This window comes from Aedes albopictus, chromosome 3, assembly GCF_035046485.1.
Source record: "Aedes albopictus strain Foshan chromosome 3, AalbF5, whole genome shotgun sequence".
NCBI lineage: Eukaryota > Metazoa > Arthropoda > Insecta > Diptera > Culicidae > Aedes > Aedes albopictus.
Window position 1 is genome coordinate 175,018,162 of NC_085138.1, and position 16,869 is coordinate 175,035,030.

The 16,869-nt window shown below is 39.0% G+C and overlaps 1 protein-coding gene across 11 annotated transcripts in view; it reads left to right on the top strand.

Moving 5' to 3' along the window:
* The window catches only part of LOC115261297 (regulating synaptic membrane exocytosis protein 2), a 117,320-nt gene that overhangs the window by 61,299 nt on the left and 39,152 nt on the right, over positions 1 to 16,869 (top strand). For 7 of the 11 annotated variants that reach the window (XR_009995714.1, XR_003894864.2, XR_003894863.2 and 4 more), the window contains exons 7-13: positions 4,183 to 4,381; positions 4,627 to 4,827; positions 5,089 to 5,360; positions 13,358 to 13,495; positions 13,554 to 13,691; positions 14,915 to 15,100; positions 15,893 to 16,027. Coding sequence is in view for 1 of the 11 variants with exons in the window: in XM_029862693.2 (XP_029718553.1) it covers positions 4,183 to 4,381; positions 4,627 to 4,827; positions 5,089 to 5,360; positions 13,358 to 13,495; positions 13,554 to 13,691; positions 14,915 to 15,100; positions 15,893 to 16,027 (1,269 nt within the window). In the remaining 10 variants the exon portion in view is untranslated. The remainder of the gene's footprint in view (positions 1 to 4,182; positions 4,382 to 4,626; positions 4,828 to 5,088; positions 5,361 to 13,357; positions 13,496 to 13,553; positions 13,692 to 14,914; positions 15,101 to 15,892; positions 16,028 to 16,869) is intronic. The other 4 variants (XR_003894866.2, XR_003894867.2, XR_003894868.2 and 1 more) reach the window with 4 other exon arrangements.

Consider the following 16,869-nt stretch of genomic DNA (forward strand, 5'->3'; position numbering starts at 1 on the left):
TATTTTTCCAGGATTTTCTTCTAAGATTACACCAGGGGTGGCATCAGGGACCTCTCCAGAGAATTTACCCGGGGTATCTTCCGGGAATTTTTAAAAGTTCTTTCCGGAATTTCTTCAGAACTTCCAGACTCCTGGAAAATAAGTCAAGGTTCTTCCAGGAGTTCCTTCTAAGATTTGTTCAATAATTTATCCAGGATATCCTTCCGGGATTCCTCCAAGAAATTCTACTGGGATTCCTTGCAGATTACATAATTTGGAATTCATTCTGGAAGTTTCTTAAATGTTGCTCATGGAAATACTCCAGAAGTTTTTTTTTTATTCTTTATGGAAGTACTCCAAGACTTGCTCTTGAGTTCCTTATAAAATTCCTCCAACAGCTTCTTAAGGAATATCTCCAGCAGTTTTGCAGGGAATATCTACACGAGCGATTTCAGAGATTCTTTCAATAGTTTCTTCTCAGATAAAAATCTGAAGACATTCCAAAAGGTTCTGGAGAAATCATAAAAAAAAACTCGTGAAAAAATCCCTGAAAGAACTTCTAGAATAATTTCATATGAATCTTCTGGAGGAATCTCGGAAGGAATTTCTAGAGAATTCCATGAAGGAACCTCTGAAGGAATCCAGTATGGAGTTACAGGAGTAATCCTGGAGAGAACTCCTGGAAGTTCTGAACAAATCCTAAACAAATTGCTGGAATAATATCTGAGGGAACTCCCTTAGGTATCCCAGAAAGAACTCCTGGAGCAATCCTGAATTAATTTCGAGAGAGATCTAGGATGGAATTTCTGGAGGAATCCCAAGCAGAAATTCTGAGGGAATCCCAGAGCAATTCTCGTAGGGATCTCGGAACGAATTATTGGAATTCAGAAAGATTTCATAATAAAATGGTAAATGACTAATTTCTTACCAGGAATAGTGTATTACGTATAGCTAATACTATACAAATTTCATCAAAATCGGTTGAATATTGGTGGAGATATCGTTGAAACAAGAATTTTGCCATTTGAGAAATTTCTTCACCGTTATAGCTCTAGATTCAAAAATACCGAACCGAATTCAATCAAAACTGTTCTGAATGTAAAGTATACATGTAGAAATATTGTGTAAAAATTTCATTCAATTTGATCTAGCCGTAATAAAGTTATAGCCGTATATGTGGCACAAAGTCACAATAATCAAAAATGTTTTTTTTTTGTATCGTGACATTCACACAGTTATAACTTGAAAAGTTTTCAAGCAATTTGGCTAAGAACAGTTTTTATAATGGTTAAATGGTTATAAAAATCGGAACAGTCATGACAGTTGTACAAACAAAATAGTACACACGGAATAAAATGGTTAAAATGTACCTAAAATATGCCTTGAAACGATTTGAGTTTTGAATACTAGAAAAACGTATTGAACTGATTTTAAGATTTTTTTACCAGTTTATTGATACTCTGTTAAGAACTTCGAGTCAAATTTTCAGTCGTCTTGACGAGTTACATCAAAATTATAGCCTTTACAATTTTTTAAACGGATGAAAAAATTTGCTAAAATCTTATTTTATGATATTAACAATATCTGCGCCAATACCAAACTGAATTTGTTGTCATTGTTATGGTATTAGCTACACATTATATATTATTCCTGATCAAAAAAATATTTGATTTTGTGAACGCAATCAAAAGCTATACATTATTTTCTGTGTCCAAATTTCATCGAATACAGTCTTTACTTCTTATGGTTCTAGTGCACCATAGAACATTTTATTCAACAAACGAAATGAAATGATTATGATGCAACAGTTTTTAGAATCATTGTCTCCTCATCAGCTAAACTCAAATGCTATTTACTTTTTTCAATAGTCGAACTATTTATAAACAATTCAGTTTTGGGGTGTCTTTATAAATTTTTAAACTACGTAACGGCAAATTATTCAACCTCAAGAAATTCAATCTCGTGTTCAGATGCAGCCATGCTGAGGGACGACGGAGCACACATTATAGAGCGACACGGCTAAATACTAATGCACACTGTGAACGCGCAGGCGCGAAAGAAGAAACACAAAGAAAGAGAAATGTCCCTTTTACTCACGGAATAATAGGGGGATTAGGGGCATAATGGACACCCGGGGCGAAATGGACACCCCTGTTTTTTCCGAAACCGTTGACTTTTATGTAAAACTTTAAATGCATTATTGTAAAGGAACTAGTCATGGTTCTATTTTGCAAAAGTACCATTTATATTGCTCCAAAATAACTAAAATATCATTGAAATTGATTTGTGTTTTTCATATGGTGAAATTCTTATAATTTCGAAGCAGCATCAAATAAGGTATTACGAGTTTTGGAGAGTGTCCACAATTAAAACAAGTGAATTGTTACCTCATCTACATGTATACGAATATTTAGCAATGGATGAAGTATTTTATTTTTGATCAGAATTCACTTAGAAAAGTAATTTCAATGTTGTATTTGATTCGGGGCGAAATGAACACCGGCAATTACTAATGGGTGTACGCGCATTGCATACTGTTAGGCGTTTTAGAGAGTTTGTAAAAAATCAATCCGATTATTTTAGCCTAAAGTTTATTTAATTAACTTTGATGTTATGTAAACTCGTCTAAGATGGAGTATTATATCTGTGGTATTGCTCTCCGTAGGAAAAATTACTTAACTGGTCGATGTGACCAAAGAATTAGCATAAAATATGCACGGGTGTCCATTATGCCCCGATGGGTGTCCATTTCGCCCCGTACTTTTCCTGCCAGCCCTGAAAAACACACGGTTTATAATTCATTATTTCTTCACAATAAAGACATTTTACCTGCTGTAAATGATTGAAAGACCTAGGAAACAAGTTAAGGTTGTAAATCAATTGAAAATATGTTAACTTTTACTCTGTTATACAGGCGTAACGTACTCATTTGCTTAGGGTGTCCATTATGCCCCTAATCCCCCTACATCGACATATTATTCCGTACGGAAAATCAACAACATGACTGACAGCATCGCATGACAGTGCCATCTGTTGGCAAATCTTTCTGGCTGTGATTTACTTATCAACTGCGAACGCCTAAGTAATGTTGATTGCAAAAGTTTTACGTGAGCATTACTTGTCCTATCCTATTACACAGTACTTATCAGGTGGAAACCAGCCATAACTGTGAAAGTGCTCAAAGAACACTAAGTTGAAGCGAAGCAGGTCAAGTCCCAGTGGCACAGAGCCATGAAGAAGAAGAAGAAGAAGAAGAAGAAGTATGTTCGGAAAATTGGAGATCGATTGGCTAGGATATTACACATAAGATAGAATAGGATAGAAACGAAAAATTCAACTTTTTATGACAAACAAACAAATGAAAAGTAGAGATGTTATTTCAATGAGTTCTTATATTAACTTTACTGTATAAATGCACACAAATTCTTTTTAACAATATGTAGTTTCATTCAGTTCTTTTAATCATTATATATCGATTCTGCTTATTTATATACTTGCATGCGACTAGCTTGCTTCTGTTTGAGGCTTCAAACTCTATCCATGAATCATATACAACTTTTCTATCGTCGACTTTTCTCCCTGTAGCGTCTATGTACCACTATCTAAAACACATTTTCTGCTGCTTCCACTGATGATGATGCCCGAGGGAGATTTTTATGATGTTTTGGTCATATTAGATGTGGTTTAATTGAATCGATTATCAATCATCTTGGTGTAAATGAATCAAATCCGTAACTCTTTTTTTTCTGTATGTCTGGAAGCAATGTTCGTTTCTGTTTACCATCACATTACCGACAATCAGTGCTCCCGTGTTTCACTTTGCACTTTTCACATACATATATTTGTCATCATTCACAGGATCTCATATTTATTTGTTTATGTTTGGATACAGAAACCATTGGTACGATTCCTTAATTTATCATTTCGTCTGTATTGCACACGGTAAATAATTATCAAATTTTACTTTTCGTTATTTCGCTCGTTTAAAAAATATTGAAAATACCACAAAATTATTGGAAATACCACAAAAACATTCGAAACAATTAGTCAAGTTGTATTACTTAACGAAATTTGTGTCTGGATTTACAGCGTTGGAAAAATGCTCCCAGTTGTAGATTTCATTTAGTAATGCTAGAGAAAAACATAAATACATTAAAAAATTTCGTAACAATGAAACATCGAATATGAAATTATTTCACACAGAATCCTGTTAGTTGGCAAGTGTCAGCAGATGGCAGCCGTATGATTGGTCATATGGTATTGCAAAGAAATGTAGACAGCGAAGACGTTTTAGGATTGAGAGTACGAGGTGGTCAAGTTCTGCCCCACAACGAAAAGGGAGCTATTGTTGAACAAGTGCAGCGAGGTTCGATAGCAGACCAGGAAGGACACATTAGGCCAGGTAAATACCACCCGTTCTTGTTTGGTACGTTTTGAATAAACCTTTCAGTGCTTAGCTTGGATGAGTGTATCGCTGACTATTGTATACGGTCTCACCTGAAAGACATTCTTGTTCGATGTAGGGTTCTACTAGCTCCATTTTTCCATACCATTATCCTAACTATAGCTGTGTTTCTTAGCAAGGTGTTGAACACCAGCTTGACTTTGCCAGCATTCAACTTTTCATTCCCGTCCACACGTTTACAGGTGATGAAGTGGTGGAATGGAATGGCCACTCGATGCGTGGGAAATCCGCGTCGGACGTATACGATATTATAAGTGCTAGTAGACGGGAACCGTTGGTAGAATTGCTCCTAACACGTGAGATTGCGATAAATCGTAAAAACACTCAAGCATCCTGGCGAAAATCTCATTCTCCAACGCGTATTCAGACTCACCGTGGAGCAGGTATTAGCGAATGCTTTTCCTGTCAGTAGAAGAAATTTTCCGTAGCAACTAAAATCGATAAAAAAATGATTAAGATGTTTGGCACCCAAATAGCTGTTGTGCTAATCAAAATCCACCAAAATTATACGCTCCAAATTAGGGATCTAAGAATGTTGATGTGTTATATTTTATTAAAATTTCAGTGTGTTTATTTTGTGCCTTTGCCCTTTCTGCAGCATTGACGCTAGTCGCATAAGTTGAAGCATTTCTTTATTTCCACAGAAAACTACAACCGCCGGGATAAGCCCAGCGTGCTAGTCACATCTCCCGGTTCACCAGACCTGCACAGTGTTCGGAATTATTCCACCAACCTTCGATATCCTAATAGACTGACACCGGCTGCGACAGCGACGCAGCAAGAAAATTGCGTTGGAGGACGGATTCAGTTGAAGCTGGGCTTCGATCCCAGTTCTCTGCAGCTGATCGTGACAATCGTGGGCGCCAAAGATCTGGTTCCAAGGCTTAACGGTGCGGCACGAAATCCATACGCCAAAGTGAGTATTGTACATGCAAACTAAATATGTAATATGTTACGGGACATTTTCATCAAATGGTGCTAATTCACTACCCAAATTTGTGTTGAACATACAGGGGATGGCCAAAATGTTTGGGATAGGCAACTTTTTTTTCTCTCACAAAAAAGTTCAACATGCTATAACTTTTCATAGAGTGCATCAAAAAATCTCAAATTTTGGCTGTTTGTCAACCTATTATATGTGCATCATTGGTACAAATTTGGGCTCGATTGAATAATTTTTCGCGAAGTTAGAACCGTTCGGGTAAAACACTATTTTTTAGACAACTTATTTTTGAGCTGTCATATCTCGTAAACCAGTTAACCGAATTAAATGAAATTTTGAACGTACACTAACAATATGCGTATACTTCACAAACCATTAAAACATAAATACTTTTTGTACGTTGAAAAAAGTTATCATGGATTGACACTTTTTGGATTTTTCTCGAAAAAATGTAATTTTTTACGTCAATGTCAATAAATTTTAGTGTTGATGTCTAAAAATTTTCCACTTCTGTTCTCTAGTTATCTCTAATCAGATATATTAGAGCCTATTTAGATTAAAGGAAGAACACATTTAGTAAGTTTTATATGGTATTGTAAATTTGACTTATTTCCTTATTGATAAACAGTTAAAATTTGAGAATTGTTGATGCACTCTACGAAAAGTTACAGCATGTTGAATTTTTTTGTGGGAGAAAAAAAAATGCCTATCCCAAACATTTTGGCCACCCCCTGTACATCCATATTTTTGACGAATCGTATTATGAATTATTATGACCTGAAACTGATGCACCGTCAGTAAGGGTGTTATTGGGCGAAAATTGCATAGTCCATCCTTTTGTGTCAAAACAGCATTTTAGCTCTAAACCAATGTCCACTACTACCAGTCCATTGTCCATTTCCCGGCCATTTTCCTTGTACCGGGTTCCGAGACAAAAACTGACGCACATCCCCGGAAATCCCGGCATCCCGGGATTTTTGTAAAATTCCAATGCAACAAACATTTTAGTGGAAATTGGGAAAAATCAATCAAATCAATATTTGTCAGTTGTTTTCTGTCCATTTAGTTGAATATGGAGTATGAGCATGAGCATGAGCATTAGCGTGGTTCAAAAAATCGTTTTTGCTCCACACCGCTTATTCGATTCATAACCAGATTCTATGCCTTCTCCCAAAATTTGAGCCCATTTGGTTGAAAATTGAGAGTGCACAAGGCCTTCAAAGTTTGCATGGGAATTACTATGGGAAAACGATGTTTTTCATTCAATCGACCGTAGTATTTCCCCAAGTGCCCTACAGCGTTAGTTGACCCTTGGTACTTCTAGGCTACTCTATCGGCCTCAACTTTCCCAAAGACCGCATTCAAATCGGACGCCTAATTAATTAACTATCGATTTGTATCCAACTGGACAAACTTTAACAATGATCCTCCAGCTTCCCAGCAGGCAATATTGCTGCATGTGGCGCCAAAGATATCACACTGAAATCATGACCTCTATGTTTCACTGCAAAGTGCAGTGACGCCCATTGATTAGTTTAACCATCACGAGTAAAGATTTCGATTGTGGATAAAAATCGGTAACTAATTAATGAAGCATTCGATTCGAATGCAGTCTTCGGCAAAGTTGTAGCTGATAGAGTAGCCTAGGAGTACCAAGGGTCAACTAACGCTCTAGGGTACTTGGGGAAACACTACGGTCGATTGAATGAAACACATCGTTTTCCCATAGTAATTCCCATACAAACTTTGAAGGGCTTGTGCAGTCTGAATTTTTAACCAAATGAGCTCAAATTTTGGGAGAAGGCATAGAATCTGGTTACGAATCGAAAAAACGATGTGGAGCAAAAACGATTTTTTGAACCACGCTAATGAGCATACACTGAAATAAAATTTGTTGTGGAAACTACCGATTCCATAGTAAAATTATTAACCGTACCTATGATTCTCAACCGACAACAAAATCTGTAAAGTTCACTGAAATATGATTGAAGAGACAATACATTGCAGTAAATTCAACTAAAAACGTAGTCACCTCAACAACAAAGCATTGTCAATTTTTCCTGGACACGCATTTTACAACACAGTATGGTTAAAAATACAATGTTCAGCTGTTAAGTTAAGATTATTTTTGGTAATGTTAACTGCACTGCTAGGTAAATTGTCAGTGTTTTAGTGGAATTAACTGGAAATTGTTGTCGGTTGAGAATCATAGGTACGGTTAGTAATTTTACTATGGAATAGGTAGTTTCCAAAACAAAATTTATTTCAGTGTAGATGACCGAACACTTCGTAGTTGCTACTCCGTGATTGACCGGAGTAATCGAAATTGCACAGAGAACCAATGAATAGGGCTTACTATTCTCAATGTGCACAGTTCGAGAACTCCCAACTTTATTAAGACCAATAACGGCGCTGGCCACGTCCTTACGGCCATCGAGGATGGGAGGGAGTGTTAGTAAGACAACCGTTGTTATGAAGACCGAAAATCTCAGTGTCTCCCCGATTGTCTTTGAAAGGATTTTTGTTTTGATGAACGAGCAATCGGAACTTCGGTGTTTCCAACTCATTCGCGACAAAGGTTTCTAACCGCATTTGCTTTCTTTTGCTGAACATGATTTATTCCGTCACGATACTAAAAAAAACGACAAAGAATCGTAGCGTACTGATCAAGTATGTTCATCGAGTGTTTGCTTACCCGCACTTGCCACGGTAGGCTCCGACGCGATACCTACATCATACCAGAATATTGCATTCGGGACGGTATTAGCAGCATATACTCATCAATTGCTCACTTTGTTGGATCTAACGTGATTATTGTAGTCGCAGCGTGTAATATAAGTTGAATAAGTGACGAACAAAAACATGTGTTTTCGCTAAAAAAAATGGAATTTACCGAATTGAAATTATCTTACGGGTTTACCAAAAATTCGCGAAATTACGAAACATGGCTCGAAGAAATCGACGCGGACACCGTGGTCTACTTGCCACTCAACCGTAGTGTTGGTAAAATCACACTCAAAGCACACTCATGAATCGCTCTTGCGTGAGCAAACTCGCGCGCGATTCTGAATCATTTTCTCACGCGCGAGATTTTCATGCAAAATCTCGCTCTCACGAATCAAACGCCGGAACCTCGTTCGCTTGTAAAACTAATCTAAATCAATTTAAACGACATCCAATGTTGTTGTACGATAGGTTTGCTTTTGTTCTGTCATATAATCCTAAAAACATCGATGTAAGTAATAAGAATACCAAGAAATAAAGCAATGAGTGAAATCGCGAGTCAACTTATGCATGATTATTTCGGCGGTGAGTTTGGCGAGTCAAGAATCGCGCGTGAAACAACTCAAGCATGAGATTTGAGAACTTGAGTTTTTACCAACACTGCAATCGTACGGTTTCTAAAAAAAGAGATGCTTCGATGTTTTCGCTGCTTGTAGATCTGAAATAGAAAATAGTATTGAATGGTGATACTTTCTCAACAGTTATGTATCTTTTTTTTGTAAATTTAGTTATTTATACATAGGACAAATTTACCTGTATCCCTCTGAAACAAATGGTATATTAGCAGTGAAAAATAAATTACAAAAATAGAGTAAAAAACAATTAACAAACGAAATACAATAAAAAAGTAAACCAAATTTCGATCCTGCATTTAAATTAACCAGACTGGAAAATAGCGAGATCAAAATTTGATATAGTTCGGTAGATCTTACGCCGTACCGCACTATTCCAAGGTGATCTACCCACGCTACTCATAAAAAACAGCTTTGTAAGCTTCAGACATCCGAGAAAACCGTGACCCCAAACTAGTTTTACGTAAAAATTTTATTAGCAATTGATCTGCTTCAAAGAATGGAGCAACATAACCGATGTTCTATACACTAGGCGCCCCTCCGCCTTTTACCGAAATTGAGAAAACCCTTGGCGCCATTTCTGTGCACGGGCTTGCGCATACACCTATCGTAAGTACTGGTTAGGGGGTAGTTAGGGCTGTATGGACGTTAGATACTTACTTACTTACCGATCAGGCTAAGGCCGGGTGGCCGGGTGTATAGTAGCTCCATTCCACTCGGTCCATGGCTGTTTGTCTCCAGTTCCACACTCTGCGTAGGGTCCGCAGTTCGTCTTTTACTTGGTCGACCCACTTGGGACGTTAGGTGTAGCACCAATAAAGCCGTTGGAACGAATTTTTTTCCCTTTTCTCGCATAGCCTCGGCGGAAAGAGTCGACCCTAAGCGGGCTGGGAGTCCTTGGGACTGAGCGGGCGTAACGAGAGTTAATAACACATCGAAGTGCTGCTGCCACCTTACGATCACCCCTCGTCCGTCCGTCAAGGCTCGCGACACGAGGCTGTTGCAGGATGCGGTGAGCTTCTTATGGAGCTTCCGTGCTTTTTGAATGTTTTTAATAAGTTGATTTGTATTATTATATAACTTCACCAAAAACATTGGAATAGGTTCAACAAATAACATCATATGTGATGAGAACTGTTCATTCGTCGGACATATAGGCAAATGTAACTTAAATTATTACATTATACAATGAAATGCGTGCATCCTTATGCAAATGCTGGTTGTCTGAGATGCTTTTTACCTTTCTCGTACACTATGTGTAATGGAAAGACTATGTGTTCACTCCAAAAACAATTTTCGATAGAAAACTTTGTGGATTAAGTTACATATACCAGTCAACTCAGGTCGACGAATTAAGATGATGTCTGTGTGTGTATTAAAAATGGTCCGGATTGGTTAAACCATTCCGGAGTTAAATAGTGACCCTAGCAGCACACATGTCACAAAAGAGTGTCGACAGCGCAGGTTTTTGGTTGGACTGGACACAATTCATTTTCAAGTTACATATTTGTCTTTGATCGCGTAGACCACGGGATATTGCTTGCACGGCTGGGGAAACTGGGTGTTTCTGACGATCTCGTTTGCTGGTTAAAATCATATCTAAAAATCGTCAAAATCGAACCAGAAGCATCGGAACCATTTTCGAACTTCTCTGGAGTTCCACAAGGCAGCAATTTGGGGCCATTACTGTTTTCCATATTCCTAAATGATCTATCCAGCGTGCTTTCACCAGGAATCCGTCTGTTTTTTAGCAGACGACGTGACTGATTCGCTGCCTCCAAGATTGTGCACAACTACAGCTGTTAGTTCAGTCCTTCGTCGAGTGGTGTACTACCAACTTGCTGATGGTGAGTCTACAAAAGTGCCACGTTATATCCTTACATCGCAAACGCACACCTATTAGCTATGCCTATGTCATCGCCAATCAACCACTGGCATGACTGGTACGTGATTTAGGCGTGATTCTGGACGCTGCGATCTCTTTCTGAACGCATTATAACGATATAATCGATATCGATATAGAGCAAACATGTTCAGAATAGCCGACGAATTCCGTGACCCTCTATGTTTACGATCGCTGTACTGTGCATTGGCCCGATCCATTCTAGAATCGAATGTTGTAGTATGGTGCCCACTGCCCACTGTATCAAAATTCAAACATCGCGCTACAATAACGACAATGTCGCAACCTTAATTTGTTGCGATATTCTACCCAATGCGACATAGGTTTATCCCAACTTAAAGAGAATAGGACAAAGATCGTGCACCACGAGATTTGTGAACCTTGGATTGTGATTTTCATGCAAGAGAAAGTCGCCTCTGTCCAGACACACCTGCATAGCCATTTTGAACATGTCAGGGCCGGATTATCGATGGCTGTCTTGATGGCTACTGTCGGGATACCGTCCGGACTCGGAGCCTTGTTCAACTTAAGCGAGCTTGCTTTGGCCGGTTTGGCCATAGGAGACGGGGGTCCATGGTCTTGTATTGTGGCGCGGGAACAACGTTTCCACGATCTCCTGCAGCATCTCTGGGGAGCGTTCTGGGGGTGCTTCTTTTTAGCCATGACTAATCTGTGGGCATCACGTGCCTGAATCTCTTTGTTCAGTGCTAGTTTAGTCGCCCTGCAGGCCTCACTTTGCTCCATTCTACCCTCATCGGTGCGAGCTCTCCCTTCTAGCTCTTAAGTAGGATGCGCGGATTTTTGCGATTTCTGGACACTACTAGTATCGATTTGCGTCCATGTCTGAGTAGGGATCGCCTTGGCATTACGGCGTCGCATGCACGGCTTAGGGTTCCGAGTAGATCATCGCTGGATAGGTCGTCGGTGTTACCTTCCATAATCGCTCCACAAATGCCGGTTTATCGAAGCGCGAAGTCAGCCATCCCCGATGACGGTCGATGACCTTCAGCTGTGGCCGTCTTCCTCCGTGTTTCCCCCTGTATCGAATCGCCAGAAGGTCACTTTGTGTGTATCCATCGTCGACGCTTCAGTCCGAGCTAGGGTTTAGACCTGGACTCTAGAAGGTGACATCAATGATGGACACTGCACCACCGTTCTTACTGTTGGTTATTTTTGTCGCTTACGTGCAGTCATTGAGCTTCGAGTAGAGCCCAGCCTCTCGCGTTAATCGAGGCGTTGAAGTCTCCACCGATGACCACGGGACTCAATCCCACTAGTGTGCTTGATAGTGAATCCAGCATAGATGAGAACTGGTCTATCGGCCACTTGAGAGGGGCATAGCTATTTACTACAGGAGTGCACCCCTTTGATCTTCGCTATTGCGAAGCCCTCGTTCGACATGGAAATTATTTCTTTACCCGAAATACAACTAGTTGTATAGATCGCCGCTAGCTTGGCCTTATCCGCTACCCAGTTCCCGTTATCAGGAGGGATGCGGTATGGGTCTGATAGTATTGCGATGTCTGTACTTGACTCAGAGACTGACTGCCACAGCAACTGTTGTACGGCTTCACAGTGGTTCAGGTTTAGCTGTGTAACCTGCATTATCGTCAGTTGGTGCGACTACCTCACGTGCCTGGACATTAGGGCCCGCCGGCCGTGTAACTCTTGTTTGCCGTGCAAATCAGGCATTTTGGTGCCGAGTGGCACTCCCTGGCGATATGGCCTTCCACTCCGCACTTCTTGCAGAGCTTGCTCACGTTGGGGGCTTTCCACGCCCACGACTTATGCCCTTGCTCAAAGCACTTGAAGCACGCCAGTAACCTTGTTCACCTACCCTACGGGGAGCTTGATCGCGGCTGCGAGCTCTTCTGCGTCGGTGCTCTCGTCCAGGTTTTTACACTGGAGTGTCGCCACCGCCGCTAGGGCTCTCACCTGAACTTTTTTGCCCAATACCTCTTGAGCTAGTGTCTTGTAGGAGGTGCCTTTTTTGACCGCCACCTTCTTCAGCACTAGCATCATCTCTGCAGTCCTGGTGCGCCGGATGCTATTTACATCCGCGCCCAGCGGTGAGAGACGATTTTCGCCTCAGCACTTCGGCATACGTGTCTGCCTCGGTTTTAAAGATCAGCGTGGCCGCTTCGTTCGCCTTTGTGGACTGACTTCACTTTTCTCACTACCTTTTTCTTTCCAATCGTAATCCAAGGGTTCCTCTTCCCTTGGACCGGTTGGCCACTCTTCCTCTTAGGGTTGGCCTCTTGGGACTTGGTTTTCCTAACACTTGCGGGTTTCGCAACCTGATTAGTCGCTAAATTTGATATTGGCATTCGGAAAAATATTAAATGATTGACTATAAAATATAAATTTGCATGTACTCTTTGCATTACATGTAATCTTTCTGGCTCATGTTAGATTATATAACATATAAAGGGAACTTACATGATGTAATATGTGAATTTCTATGAAATCTCACACTCCAATTTTTCGCATTGTTTGTCAAATCTCCCGCAACCAGCCATTGCTTACATATTGAGTGTAGTATATATTGGAAAATAACGTAATTTATTGAACATACGTTCAATATCGCCAGAAACTAAGTTTATTTATTTCACAAATTATTTTTTTTTATGAAGGAGGGGGTAGTCTTAAGTCTTAATATAAAATTTACAGGTTAAAGTATCTCAAACATTAATCAAATTTTCCTCTTCCAGATCTGCTTGCTTCCGGACCGCAGTGAAAAATCCAAACGACGAACGAAAACGTTAGCTCTGACGAACGAGCCTCGCTGGGGTCAAACATTCGTATACGAAGGCCTTCGTAGAGCTGATCTGCAAAATCGCCTGTTCGAAGTATTGTCCCAAACTTATTCACCCGTAATCGTCTACATTTGCCGTGCGTTCATTTCAGATCACTGTCTGGGACTACGTCCGCTATGGTGCCAACGATTTCCTCGGCGAAGTGATTCTCGATTTGTCCACGTACCCTTTGGACGACGAAGCAGAGTGGCACGTTCTGCAGCCGCATTCGGAGTCTCTCCGAGATGCAGTACGTATTCGGTCGTTGACATATGGCCCTAAATGAAATTATTCGTTTTTGCATATGCTCCGAATTGTTTCGTTTGGTTTTCGTCAATTGTTCGTAGTGTGTTCATCACGGATTGTGCAGTCAACGCTGCACTAAAAGCTGATTCCCATTTATCATTTTTTTTTTGGGAAACTGTAATCCATGGATGGTGGATAGTTAGTTGACTGTACATTTATGTTCCATATCCTTTGCTAATATATTTAGTATTTTCATCTCCTTCTAGATATTTTAAGATAACGATCGTTGAAAATTTCATAAAGCTTGAATAGCAATGACCAACGTTTGACTGCTAGACCGTTAATATTGAACTCATTCCTAGAAGTTGAAGTCATTTTGAATGCTTGGTGATGAATTTGGTCATTATCCAACATAGAAGAATAGTTTTGTTGTAAACCTGTCATAAATATTACAAAATTTTTCCATGGAATGGGAAAGCAAAAATTCAGTTTGACGAAAAATATCGTGGTTTCAATATCGAGGCTTTAAAATTTAAAAAGTGTGTAGATGTTTATAATATTCGTTTAAAAAGTCGAATGTTCAGTTGTTTTGAGCACAGATATTTTTAGGAGTTGAAAATGAATATAAGAAACAATTTGAAGAGGTGTTCCTAACAATAGCTTACTAGAGAGGGTCTACTATAGTGATTAGAAAATACGCCATTGATACTGTAGTCTACGGTCGTAATCGTTGATAAATGTTTGTTTTTCTCCATTCTGAGCTGTGCGTGCTTCGGTTTCCATTTGCCTACCGGAATGAATTCATATAATTTAGAATATGAGACCACGATATTTCTTAAGAACTTTATATTGATGTTTTGCAATCCATATATGGAATAACTAATCATAAAAAATCTGCTTGAAGTTCATCAATCATGTAGATAGAATGTTTGAACTGTCTGCACAACTATACACAATGTGCTAGAATTTTTGATGCCATTTTTGTAATGTAATGTTTTTTCGAACAATGTACAGTTCTCTTAGTTCATTGATCGGTAATCCAATGTGTCAACTTTGTTCATGGTTTGAATTGTCGATGTAGCTTTATGGCACATCTTCACGTAATGTCTTAAGAAAGTGTCTTTTCAATAACAATTGTTCTACTCTTCAGCACTGCAAATTGTTTTACTCCATTTAAGAACCATTTCTAAGAATACCCATCACGCATTTTTCACGATTTATCCGTAGTTCCGTAGAGAGGATAGAGAACCTGGCAACGAACTGGATATGATTTTATCCCCGATCGATCATTTATCGCCACCGAGCACCACTTCAAGGTGTACTGACTCTGACACGACCTCCGAATGCGATATCGATGGTCTGATGACTGCCCGAGACGGTGCTAGCGTTTCATCATCAAGTCCTCCACCAGAGGTAAAATTGGTCATCCATTCTTTTCCATCCACCACCACTGTCATATTCACTAAATGGTTGAGCATAAGATGTATTTACACAATAAACGCCCTTATTACTTACACCTGCACCTTTCATGTTTCACATCTTTTTAGTTCAGTATTTTAATTTGGGTAATGAATGGGTGTACAGTTTGTGGATTACTTGTGTGAACTCAATTAACACTATTTTATTTTTCAGTTCTGTCGAGATCTCTACAGACGTTTGCCCTGTGAATACAATTTTCCGTTAGTTGAAAGAATACAATAATCATTCCGACACACGTCGCTAAAAATATAAATACTCATACAGCGAACACTAGCAAATTTCCTACACCTTTTTTCGATTTTGTTTTAATCAACATCTTTAACCACCTTCAAGCCTGAGACTTCATCAACACCGATTATTTGTCGCGAAGAACAAAGTTGTATATGAGAAAATGGACGGTCCAGCTTGAATTAATGCTTTATTTTTGTGCTACATATATTGCAAATTCAACTACAGCTTTAAAATATACTCCCCAATAGATGCATATAATCTATTATGTTTTGCTATCAATTTTTGTCAAATAGTCTTATAACGCTACCGCTTTAGTTTTCTTCGTTAAAGTTATGTATAGCCTTGCTTTTTAACACAAGTTTAAAACGGTTCATATCTGATAGTTTTGTAGCCTTAGTAATCAATCCTATACTTCTTGATGAGCCAAGAACGTTTTTCCGTAATAGTGAAACAGTATTAATGGACTTTATTTTGCCTTTCTCTGCTGCCTTTCAGGTTGATCTACAGGAGCGAAGGTCTCGACGGGATATGTCACCACAGGGACGTAAACGAGTGGCTAGTATGGTAGCAAAAGACTATCGAACGGTGTCGGGCGTAGGGCAGGGCTTTCACAATCAAATGACGAACGAGGTGAGTGATGGTATTTGAGCCGATTGCCTAACCTGGTCGTTTTATTACTGTTAAAGATGTGTATTCTTACCATTCCTTGAACACAATGTGTGTGATTTTAGACAATGCTTTTTAACCCTGAGGAAGTGGTCTTTAATTGTTATTGTTAGTGCTTTATAAAACAGAAGCATCTAAGAGTCTCATGCAACAATTCCAAGTCCGATATATATGGTTGTTTAAACATCATCTTCATACGTAACCCATTTAGGCTTACCAGAGTAGTTTCTAAATTGCTGCTCCGAGTGCTCCTCTGATTCCGAGATGATTTAGCACTGCTACTCTGGCCCCGAGCAAAGTCTGATAGCAAATTGAAAACTTATTTTGATGTTGTGATATTGCAAATTTTGATAACTCAGGTTGTTGCCGTTTTGGTCGTTTTAACGGTTAAGACATCAAAAATGAGAGCAGAAAAACGTTCCTGTGACAGCAAATTGAAAACAATTCCTGCTATCGATAGCAAATTGATAACTGTTTTTTTTTATCAGCGCAAGAAAAATGAAAAATCGTTTAATGTTCAGATTTTGGTTGATATCAATCAAAAGTGCAATAATATAATTGCACTCATGATATATCACTAGAATTACATTAAATGGTTTACTAAAAGATTCAAAACTATTAAAAAACACTTAATATTTACATTGATTTAAAATGACTGCAAACCGAAAACAAAATTTGAAATCAAGTTAAGTAAAGATAAACTGATATCAAAATGTGATATCAATTTGTTGCAGAATACAAATCATGTTTTCGATTTGCTGTAATTTTGTTGTTGAACTTTGCTCGGGAATCTATACTGGATTTCA